General features: G+C 37.1%; 1 protein-coding gene across 1 annotated transcript; it reads right to left on the bottom strand.

Annotated features, from left to right (window-relative positions):
- Positions 1-3,466: 3,466 nt before the first annotated feature.
- On the bottom strand, positions 3,467-10,556 carry chrna2b (cholinergic receptor, nicotinic, alpha 2b (neuronal)). Its single transcript, XM_053614889.1, has 5 exons — positions 10,359-10,556; positions 8,921-8,965; positions 8,484-8,593; positions 6,347-7,511; positions 3,467-4,588 (listed from the first exon to the last, which is right to left on the bottom strand). Exons 1-5 carry the CDS (start codon positions 10,554-10,556, stop codon positions 4,463-4,465), a joined length of 1,644 nt encoding a protein of 547 aa, XP_053470864.1. The 3' UTR covers positions 3,467-4,462.
- Positions 10,557-12,625: the final 2,069 nt, after the last annotated feature.

A 12,625-nucleotide genomic window follows, 5' to 3' on the forward strand; every position in this document is an offset into this window, starting at 1 on the left:
CTACTTTAAATGTTAACTCTGAAAGCATGCTTTCAGTTGATGGATGCCCCATTTATATTTTTAATGAGCTGCAGAGATATTCAAGACAACTATATTATATATTTTTTATTTTAATATATAAAAAATTTTATTCACAAGTGTCATGTTTGTGATTTTTATTCACCACTGCAGCAGGACCAAGCTAAAGTTTACCATATGGATTAATTAACTAAGCAATGTTTACCTAATTTACTGATACATAGAAGTATTTAAGCAAAGAAATGTGAAAGTAGAAATCAGTAAAAAAATAAATAAAAAAATGTACAAATACTAAACAATAAGTATGCAAAATAAGTATGCTTTAAAAAAAGGTTGTGCCCAAACTAAGTATAGACACAAAGTTTATATGCAGACTTAAAAAATAAGTATGCATACTAGAATTTTAAGTATCCATACTTAAAATATAAGTATGCATGCTAGAATTGTAAGTATGCATGCCAAAATTTAAATATGCATACTTAAAAATAAGTTTGCTAAATAAATATACTTGTAAAATCCAGTAAGTTTTTATTTCAAAACATTTGATCTATGTCTGTAAGTCTCAGGGGTAAAAGTAATATTTAGGACATGGGGAAGTTCTACTTCTTTCATGGCTGCCAAGAGCGTGGGGAACAGTACTGTTAACTGTGTGTTTTAATAAATGCATATCTTCACACTGATATCATGGAAATGTGATTAAAACTATTTCATTGTACATGTTTCTGTTCCAAGGTAGTCGCACAAGTCATACTTTTAGTTAACCATTGAGTGGCATGTTTTCAAAAGGTGGGAGAAAACCAAAGAACCTGTAGGAAACCCACACAAGCCCAGGGGGAACTGTGAAACTCTGCAAAAGTGACCACAGTTCAGCATTGAACTTGCAACCCTTGGAACATGAAGTATTAAAACTACCCATTACACCAACTCACCACTGCAGTCACTCATCAAGCCTTAGGTTTTTACTATTCCTTATATTTCAGTTCTTATATATTGAGTATCTGCATTGTGCTGAAACACTTAATTCATCCAATTTATTCATCCTGGTCAGAGTTGCACGAGCCAGCTAAAGTTTAACTAGCTTACCCTATGGATTAATTAACTAAGCAACGTTTACCTAATTTACTGATACATAGAAGTCTTTAAGCAAAGAAATATGAAAGTACAAATCAATAAAAATATATCCAAATACTAAACAATAAGTATGCAAAATATGTATGCTTTCTTAAAAAAAAAAGTTGTACACAAATTAAGTATGGCCACAAAGTTTATATGCATACTTAAAAAATAAGTATGCATACTAGAATTTTAAGTATGCATGCCAAAACCTATTTATTATACATACTTAACAATCAGTTTGCAAAATAAATACAGTAAAGTGAAATACAGTAAAGACTGTCATTAAATTCCTTGTACAAAAGAATGAAGTAAAAAATGAACATCTGCCAATATAGTAAGTGTAGTAATCTATCACAAAGGTTTCTACATACACAGTAAATATATTTCTGCTTACTATGTATCAATGATATGCTGGAACCTAATATCTTAATTGACCACAACATACATTTTTTCTTCAGAAAACAAAGATGGACCCGTCTGCCAAAAAACTGGCAGAACCAATTTTGGCAGCACCACAGGGTATCTTCCTGCACCTGAATATTGTTGCAACGGGCCAAAAGGAAATCCTTTCCCATCACGCTTAAATCTACTGTATGGTCATGCACCATGCGGTTTTTAGGTTTCTGTTTTGTGAGTGTGTAAACATTGATGTTGCTTGTTATGTAGTTTAAAAATTCTTGGTCTATTCACAATAATTTTTGCCTTATCTCTGAAAAAGGCTACACAACCCCAAGAGAATTGGATATTGTGATTACATGTTGTTACCAATACCAATAAGATATTCTAAGCCTGGTCAGGAAGGGGTCTGGGAGCATATTTCAATCTATTGTTTTTCCTATCGAATAGCCTCATTATTAATCCCCTCAACGTAACTAATGCTGCTTTCATGGCAACTGGGAATTTCCGACTCCTCACCTCAGTGTGTTCACACATCTTTACATGTTTAAGTTAGGAACGAATATATGCTCATAGTAAGCTAGCACTTGTTTGTTTTCTGTGTATATATAAAAAGCTTCAGTTTGCTTTTAATAATAGTTGCAAAGAGTTGCTTGATTAGTACTTTTTTACAATTATTATTTTTTATTATTTTAAAACTAAAGTGTAGAACAAACGGCACAGTTTGCTAAAAATATACGCCAAAAGATTAGCCATTCAATTAGCCAACTATCCTGTGATGTTAAACATACGGTATACACAAATATAAGCTAGAAGCTTCCCAGTTCCAACATACAGTATGCCATGAACACAGTGCTTGCTTGTGTACTGTAATAACCCTGTGTTATCTTAATCCTATGTGAAGCTCAGTTTTCTAAAATCAATGCATTAAAAAAAAGTAAGAATCAAATTTACAATTACATCCAGAAACATAGTATTCATTCATTCATTCATTCATTCATTCATCTTCAGTAGCTACTTTATCCTGGTCAGTGTCATGGTGTGTTGGCACCAGGGATGGGAGGGTTACTTTAAAAATGTATAAGGTTACAGTTGCAAATTACTTCAGAAACATAATCCAAGTATGACAACATGAAAGTAATGTAATCTGATTATATTTGGATTACTTCAGTGTCACATATGTGAATAAAATCAAGAGAAAAGCAATACCATCTAAAATACTTTTATTCAGAGCTTATTTTAGAGTTTAAAAACAGGTTCAATGTTTGGATTTGTTTTAATAAAATAAATAAATAAATAAATAAATAAATAAATAAATAATCAAAAATCACTGTCCCTGATGAGGGTAACATTACATCACAAAAGCTAGGGTGACCTTATTCTGGTTTTCCAAAAAGAGGAAACTTTTTTTTTTGAGGAGGGGTGTCCTTAATAGTGTTCAAAACAGTGTTACTATGAATGCAGACTTTAATACACTGAAAAAGAAACAATATTGGCATCATATAAATATATATAAATAAAATTGGTTTCACTCTGCCCATGTTTTATATTTTTTCCTACATTCTTTTGAGTGTCCATGGAATAAAATAAAATATCAGACGCCACGAGTGTACCTTCTGCCATTATTTATACATTTAAATGGACATGCAATACGAAGCAATGTGATAACATGAAATTTAAAATGACCTTATATGGCTATGGGCATTATATGACTCAGGACAGTTGTCATTTGTTGCTATTGTCAAGCAACTGTACACAACAGTGCTTCACCTTCGCGTGTTCGCTGAGAGTAGACTAATGGTTGAGAGGGAGGAATTTGGCCAATAGTTGCTGCAAGCCTTTTATAATCGATCAACTGGCGGGAATTACAGAGAGGGGTTAAAGCAATGCAAATATGCGTATACATGCAGCAGTATTAGACCATAAGCACATCATAATGAAACTAAAGCTGAATCCCGGACATTTTCTCAAATTTAGAAATCCCGGCTGGACGCTTTTTTAAGTTCCGAGAAAGAGGACATGTCCGGGGAAAAAGAGGGCGTATGGTCACCCTAACAAAAACATTTCAGAGAACAATTTGTGTTCATTTCTACCAAATAAACTTTAATAAAATTGATTTGTGCATGCACCAGGATATTGCTCATGTGAGTCACGACTGGCAAGAGAGAACCAGAACTATAATTAAGCATCTGTCTATATTGTGTTATGTCAAAATATTAATTTCTTTAAATGAAAAAAAATGTAATCCTGATAGTATTCCCATTTTTTTTTTAAATTACCTGTAATTTGATTACTTAGTTTTTTGACGTAACTGTAATGGATTACAGTTACCAGTTTTTTGTATCCTGATTATGTAACACCGTTACATGTATTCCGTTACTTGGCTCGAGACGGACACACACTCTGAATGGGAAGGAACGCTGTATGTTTTACTATTAAAAATGTGGTACTTCATACATAATAGTTAACAAATTTGGCCCTCAGAATTCTCAGGATTTTAAATGAAGGACAGCTCACTACAGCTTTTCTCTTAGCAGCTGTTCTCCAAGGGTCTGCCGGGGTGTCAGTACAAGTCACGTCCTCTAAATCTCACTGCATCAGAAATTAATCCACTGATTCTTGAGAGAGAAAGATAGATAGAACTAAAATGAACACCCCTGCGTGGACTCATGCAGAAGTTGTTTTTGAAGGTGCCACATTTTATTCATCAGTATTCATTGCAAGGCTTTACATTCAAAGATAAATTTGCTTTCAGGGCTCTTGCACAGTGCTGATAGACATTCTGCTCCATGATGAATTTCTTGCTCTTCATTCAAATATTTTTGCACAGTTTCCATATTACTCATCTATGTGGCATACTCGCTCACTGTCTGCAATGACAAGTATATCCACAGGGCCCGTACTGCATGTCTGCAAGTTTATATAAAGGGCTCTAGATCATGCCAGCCAGCCATGGGGGGAGGAACAGGCCGATGGTACCCAACAGACAAACGATGATGAACATCCACAGGAAGATCCGATCAATCACCATGGCAACATATTTCCAGTCCTCTTTAACCTGCATTTAAAGAGCAGAGAGTTCAAAGAGAGGCAATGTTAGAGTTCTCTCATCTGTCTATTTGCTATATGAGTTCTTTCATCAGAGATGTATCGAGAGGAATACAAGCAGACATACCAAATAACCTTCAGCCACGATCATCTAGTAGTACTAAGTCAGGTTTAATCCTGAAGATGTTTTTTCATTCATCTGAGGGGTTTCATCACTTTAGTGGGTATAATCATGGGATCAGATAACCCTTAGATGAGTGGTGAAAAATTATATCATAGATCAATTTGCCATGACCTCCCTAATACAGCATACAGTACCTTGGGACATTTTTAACATTTTCTATAATGGCATTAAGTATATCACAATGCACTCTTTAATATACTATCCAGTCGCTAGTTTGATAATTGATTTGGATTAATTTAGGACAAAAAGTATATGTGGCAGTAAACCTCTTACAGAAGAATACTTTAAAGGGATTCTTAGTAAACTAGCCAAATACTTATTACTTTTCTCAAGAGTAAACTTACATATTAACTTCAAAGTACACTGCATTTATATAATGCTGGCCATGTATCTTCATCAGACACCTGAATGCGCTGACTGTGAGGAAGGCTGTCCTTGGCATTATAATAACCTATTCTGTGTTTTGTTTACTAGTTTAGCATCACGAGTCAAGTTGCTATTCTTTATAGCACATCTGAAAGCAAAAGAAGTGTACACCAAAATGCTGCACAGTAAAATCAAATTCATTTAGTTAACGGAGATTCAAATCTCTTAATCACTTGCACAAATATTTACACAAATAATAAAATTACTGTTAAAATGTATTTTGGATTTATTGTATTATACACTGTTAAAACTGGCTCACATAAAAAATAATAGTTTACCTGGCACCTTATTGTGCTTCTCTTCAGGTATACTTAGAACTTATGTATCAAGAGTAACACTATTTGTATATACTTGACACTGAGTGCACTTCAAGTACACATAAAGTGACCTTAGAATTATAAGGTTTAATCTCCCATTCATTCTGAACCCAGATCTTATGATACTATAGTCATGATTAATAATAATTCGTTCATTCTTTCTTTCATCCAGGGCAACATCCACCACCACATTCATACACCCTTTCACACCCAGGGGCAATTTAGCATAGCCAATCTGCCAAGCTTCATATATTCCATCAATTGGATAACAATGGAGAATACAAAGTAAAGATTGGGTAATCAAACACAAGGAGAACATGCAAAACTCTGAAAACCCCCTTAAACTGTGTTCAGGATCAAACCCGGGCCCCAGAAGCGCTGAGGCAGCAGTTCTACACACTGTGTCACCATGTCACCTCCATTGTAAATTTATAATTCCTTACAATTTGGCAGTAATTTTGTTTTCCAAGTAATTAAGTTACAAATGTATATGTAGGTGGGACATCTTTCAGTGGGCGTGTAATGAAATCTTTAAATGTGTCTTTCTTTGTTTTCACTTTTGGGAGCTTCTAGATTTTAAAATGCTCTACCTTTACTTCTGTTTGAGATATGTGCAAAAGACAAGCATATATCCGTTCTTCAGAAGTATATAAAGTAGAAATCTCAAAATTTGACCTAAAAGTTTGCAGCATCCATGGTTTCAGTGTGACCCACTGTGATAAATGATCATGATTTCAGTATTTAGTAATCATGATTAATATTTTAGCCCACAGAATACCCACATAGACATACTTGAGCAAGGAGATAACTGACTGTTCACTATTTGTGATTGTTCACTCACACTGAAGTCGGCGTCTTGTGCTCTCAGATGATCTGCTATGTAGTGAACTCCTTCCAGAGCCTGCATTATACTGGGAGATAGACAGAATCGCTCGTTGTCTGACTGTCGCTTAGTATGGTTCACTCTACCCCCTGGATGCCTGGCACCCAACACTGCATCATGTCTCATAGAAGGTCCATGTTTCAGAGGCAGAGAAGTAGGAGGAGGCGGGATTGGAGGAGAAGGAGTTGGGGTGGAGCCAGGTGGACGAGGAGAAGGAGGGCGGAAGGAAAGAGAGAAATTAGAAGACAGCGTGCCCAACTCTAGGTCTTCATAAAAGCATTGCGTGTGTGCTTCCTCATCCTCAGCCACCTCCCTGAACCAGCTGGCAGAAGTGCTCAAACATGATCCAGCAGGAGCCCTGAGTCCTTGTGACCTTCGACTTTTCAGGAGCAGCAGCCTCTGCCGACGCCGTCCATAGGGAGCCGGCCTGCGCATGAAAAGCCAACGTGGAATGATGTCGAGGAAGATAGTATGCACCCAACTTGGCATCTTATGGGTGCCTGGTGAGCGGTGGTGCACATTCAGCACAAACACAGTGATGGTAATGGACAATGTGACAAAGATCATGGTGAAGAGTAGGTACTCGCCAATGAGCGGTATGACCAGTGACGTAGACGGGATGATCTCTGTGATGAGCAGCAGGAAGACAGTGAGTGAGAGGAGGACAGAAATGCACAGGGTGATCTTCTCACCACAGTCCGAGGGCAGGTAGAAGACCAGTACAGTCAGGCAGGAGATCAACAAACAAGGGATGATCAGGTTGATGGTGTAGAAGAGAGGAAGGCGTCGGATGATGAAGAAGTATGTGATGTCTGGGTAGATCTCGTGGCAGCAGTCGTACTTCTTGGTGTTGTATGTTCCCACAGCATTGACGATGGCCCATTCGCCGCTCTCCCAGTAGTCTTTGAGGTCCACAGTGGTCTCTATGCGCTCCAAATCGATCTTGGCCTTGTCATATGTCCATGAGCCAAACTTCATTTTGCAGTTCTGCTGGTCGAAAGGGAAAAAAGTGACGTCAATGCTGCAGGAGCTTTTATAGATGGCAGGGGGAACCCAGCGCACTTTGCCTGTGTAGAAGAGATGAGCTTTGGTCATGTGGGTCACAGCGAACTCTCCATCTGCACTGAAAAACAACACAAGATGGTGTTTCAGATAGTATATTGTAAAACAAACAATAAACAAACATCACAGTATCTACTGGGAATTTCACAACCTAGCACACTCGCCTATTAAGTAATTTCATTATATATTTTTTTCTACACATCTTTAGTAACCAAGAGGAGGACATGCGATTTTAAGGGCTATCGATAAAGTGAAGCTGTAATACCACTCATAAACACCAGGTGGTGGTGTTTTGATATGATTTTTTTTTTTTTAAATATGAGCGTATTAAATAACTTATTGTATTACACTGGTGGTAGCAGAGCAGGTAACCTTATTTCACCTTCCTCGGTGAACGCTAACTCAGCATTGTCCCTACAGTATAGAAAGTTTGCCTTAATCATCTATCACACTCACCCTGATGTTCTTACAAACACTGACACAGTGACGAATACATTTAAAAAAAAAAAAAAAAACAGTGACTCTGTTATACTTTGGGCTGACATGTTTTGGATTCTCTTGTCCATTTAGAGGTTAACTGCAAATCAATACAAAGTTCTTCCGACTCAGCACCTATTCTACGATGAAGCATTTCTATCCAAATTGGAGTAGTCTCTTCCAGCATGATAATGCCCCTGTCTACATTCTTGGTTTAATGAGTATGGATATAATTTAAAGCATATGCTGTGGCCTTCACTATCATTATATATTAAATCAGTTGAACACATATGGGAGATTTTGGACCGACATGTTAGAAAGCGCTCTCCACCAACATCACGACATCAATCTTTTGGAAGCATGGTGTTCATTCCACCAGTACAGTTCCAGAGACATGCAGCAATAAGTTGTTCTGACAGCTCATTGTGGCCAAACAGTTCACTAACACATTTTATGTTGCTGTCCTTTCTGTACATGACTTTATATTGAAGTTCTTTTGCTTATTGCAAGTAGTTTGCTTATAAACTTTTTTCTTGATTAGTTTAATATTACTCACTTGTTGTACAGCACAATGTCTGGAACCCAGATGAGCTCTGATGGCACCCTGATGGATGTCACATTCTCATAATCAGAGGGCTTCCAACGCAATTTATAGTCATTCCACTCCTGTGGAAGAGGCTAGAGGTTATTATTTCTGCTTTTATCACAGTGTAGATTTTCCCTTTCATCTTCGCTGAACAGGGTGTATATTGTACCACTGCAATTAACTCTCACAGTTGTCAATTGACACCAACTGAGGCTTTCTTTATGGATCTTGATGGCACGTGGTTTTATCATAACCCAGACTAAACTATAACCCTCATGCTAATCTGAATTCTAATTGTAAAATTTACTCTAATCTAAACCAGGTGATAGCATTTGTAGAGACATCATTTTAAATTCAAACAGATTTGATCGAAGTGCTCCCAAAAGACGTTAAAATACTTGGCTCACCTGCTTCAACCAGACGTTGGTTGTCATCATCTGATTTTTCTCATCCTACAGAGGAGAAGAGGCGTAAAAAAAAGAGAGAGAGAGAATAAAAAGTGGGTGGGAGAGTATGAGAGAGGAAGCTGGGTTTGCACCAGTAGCAGCATCTGAAGTGTAATATCCTGATGGACTGTTGTCAAGGAACATATGACTCATCAGGACTATCGGATTATAGGTGCTAATGTGGTTTGTGGGGAAGCTGATGTTACTACCTTTATAAAATGAATATTTGCAGTGTGTCAGTGGCAGATTAGGTCACTTCAAAGAAATATAAATTTGCGTTTCCCTTTTCTTTACAGTCCTTAATTGAATTTGGATGGGCAGATTATGCGTGAGTGCACTTCCATAACAACAAGCCATCTTGGCCAGCTGCAATATCAAAGGCTGGCATATACAAATCCAATATATAATTTAAAAACTCTGCTGACTACTGAACATCAGAGCTGTCTGGCTTCCAGGCAAGATATATGAGAGGACCAGCTTGAATATACAAAGGAAAATATTGTGTAAAACATGCAAGTCAAAAAAATATTGTTAAGGCTCTGAGGCACCTGTGCAACAACAGAGAAAATAAAATCTATAAAGGGTTCCACACTGAAGCCTCACTAGTGCACAGCCTGTTAGTAAAATGGAAGTAATCCTTCTGCCATAAAATCAGCATCAATATGGTATTTGATTACAAATTCAATCCAGTTCAGAAGAGGGTTTTTTTTAATGATCTGGCATATTTCTTTGGTAATGCAGGTCTGCCAAACTGAAAATTCAATTTAAAAAAAAAATCAATCCTGTTTATTTATTTCAGTATTACCTTGTCCTTGTGATAATGAAGGGCTGTCAGTCAAACGTGTCCTATTCAAACTGATCCATATCAGACTACATATCACCTCGATGTCAAACAACATATATATTTCGATATATAATTGATGTTCAAAACATTCTAGTAGACCACAGGTGTTTCTTAATATGATCTTGACTAACATTAACTCAACTGGTAGAAATGTAGCTACAATTATAACACAGTGATCTACACTGGTAATCACAGAAGATCTACAATGTGCCTTGACAAACAGTCCACAATGAGCTGGGAAGGAGTTGCTCAATCAGCTGTTCGCAAAAGAAGCCTGTATTTCACTCAGTCAAAGATTTACCATATAGTGAACATGACTCAACACCCAGTACAAGTGTTAGCCATTTAAATTTTCTGACTCAAATAAATCAAAATTTAATTAAGAAATCATAAATATAGAAATAAATAAAGACAACAGAAAAAAAACATTAGAAATATAGAAATAATCCATGTATACTTTTTATTAAAGGGTTTTTTTGCCCATCTGCTTCTCTGTGTATTTCAGGCTTTTTTTAAAATTTGTTTGTTTGTTTGTTTGTTTGCTTTGACAGTTACCACATCAATAAGCTGGGCGATGGACAAGCCAAACTTAACGATGACCACGTCTGAGGTGTTTGGCACAGGCCGTGACCACTTGTTGTATCCAACAAAAAGCTTCTTGAAGAGTTCATCCTCAGCATGTGATTGAGTCTTCTCATAACAGGACACTGCCAATGTAATAAAGATTCGTTTCAGACATGGAGCTGAGTACATTGTATTTTTCATTCACAAAATCTAACAGCACACTATTGTGGGGTTTAACCTGATGCATGGAATGTGCAAAAACAAGCGCTTTATGAGCATTTTACACAGACATGCATCACTGACAATATTGGAACTGTGAGGAAGTCATTTGGTTTGCAAGTGATTAAATCAGTGTTGCGCAGCCTTTGGAACAACATAAAGTCAGTGTCATTTCCATGTCATCTCAACAGATTAATGCCATATGCTCATTCTGTCACATATTTCGCTTGTTGGAAGAGGTCTAAAGAAATCATTCTCTTGGCATATAAAGCACGTTTTTGAGCTTTCCGCTGGGAAATATGGATATTTGTAACTAAGCAAAATTGGCATAGCTTAATTAAATTCATGAGGATGGCAGTCTGTTAAAAAAATTAAAGGAGATGTCCTGAGTCAGCATTACTTGCATGTTGAATACATCAACAGACACCCTAATCACCCACAATTACACATACCATTGCCCTAAGCCTCTGTGTCCTGTATAAGCTTTTTCCCCAACTTATTTTCTCCATTTTTGTTTTCCTAGAAGCAGATGCAGAGATAAAGACACATTCTAATATCCATGGTCATTATTATGATATTTTAATACTGGGCCAGAGGCTCACAGCTTTTATTGTGGTTTGGGTAGCACAGAACATATTTAGTAACTGATGGTTTTATTTTTGAAAGGGTCATGTTCTGCAATCCCCATGTTGCATCACTGCACCTGGCACATCTTTCCTGCCTTACTGTGACTGACAACTTTCTTAATTTAGCAGAAAGGTATTTTGGGCAAAGCAGCCGAATGGCCAAATTCAAGCCTCAATTCCAAGCTGCACAGATCTTACCGTTGAGCCTTGGGGGACTGCACTGAATGTGAGAGGCCAGCTGGTCGGCATGGCCTTAATAGCTCTTGCAGTATAGCGTGATTAGCTCAGTCTAGCACTAAACTCCCTAGGGATGGTCTAGTTTATCAATTACAGCATAATAAATAAATCAACCTCTGAGCAAATTGCAGCATCTCATTATCAAGTCAGATTTATGCTCTATATCGAGCTTTTGGCTCTGGAAGATTTTTGAGATCGAATGGTAAAACTTCCTGCTTATGAGCGCTCAGTTTATTTGGCAAAAATTCACCAATTCTGGTTATTTGTACACGGATATTTATAATCACAGGTCAAACATCTCTAAATTCTTTTGGAAAAATATGCTAAGTTACCAATATTGTTTCAATACTGGCTATGTACACTTAGAGAATTTAGTTAATGATTGTGTTTTGTTTAACATTTAAATGAAAGGAAGCACAAAGACTTATTTTAGTATACTACATGCAGTGAAGTCAAGAGACTTACCAGCATTTTGTCTCCACTGGAGATCTGGCCAGGGGATTTGTGAGAGTCTTAGATCAAGTGGAAAGATTCATCTATTGAGATCGATCTATGGGAGTGGTAGATCAAGACTCATGCAAGATCCTGCAATGATACACTGCTCCTGTCTGCTTTTGTCTCCCTACTCTACAGATGTGCATGAAACATTAGGGTATGAAATTAATGGTTCCGTACATAAAGTATATAGTGTTCTGTATGTCCAAAACTGTGGGGATTTTTTTTTTCTTTTTTGCTCATTGACATTCTTGTGCTCGCTCGATGTGCGGTACGCCACCAACCTGTCAGGTTGCTGAAATATATTCACTCTTCTCTATAAGTGCTAGTTCCTAATGGGCTGACTGCATGCTGCAAAATGGTATGTGGTAGACAGGTGCAGAATGCAAACTTGAGTGGTGTTGCTTTTACACCAGAAACACGCTTCAGCCAGATGCAAAGCGTGGAAGGAGAAGTCTGGAGACAGGATCTTCCCAGCAGATGAATTTTTATTTGTAAAAAGTTCTTCAGATGGAAAAACATGGGAGTGTGTTCAGGGTTCTGTTTCGGTGCTGTCATGCATCTTGTCTTCCTTTCTGTCTAACTAAATGTGTGATAGCCTACCCAATATATACCAAGTTTTCAGGTAATTTATGCGATAACATGTTCACAGAGGGTTAGCTCATTGTATGATAAAAGGGT

The sequence above is a fragment of the Ictalurus furcatus genome, chromosome 25 (assembly GCF_023375685.1).
Source record: "Ictalurus furcatus strain D&B chromosome 25, Billie_1.0, whole genome shotgun sequence".
Lineage (NCBI taxonomy): Eukaryota > Metazoa > Chordata > Actinopteri > Siluriformes > Ictaluridae > Ictalurus > Ictalurus furcatus.

Excerpts from the sequence above, each read along its gene's own strand:
- chrna2b (XM_053614889.1), bottom strand. The coding sequence starts at position 10,556 with ATGTACTCAGCTCCATGTCTGAAACGAATCTTTATTACATTGGCAGTG. Across the intron at positions 8,966-10,358 it reads TCGCCCAGCTTATTGATGTG|GATGAGAAAAATCAGATGAT; the intron begins GTAACTGTCAAA and ends TCTCCTCTGTAG. Across the intron at positions 4,589-6,346 it reads CACAAGACGCCGACTTCAGT|GTTAAAGAGGACTGGAAATA; the intron begins GTGAGTGAACAA and ends CTTTAAATGCAG.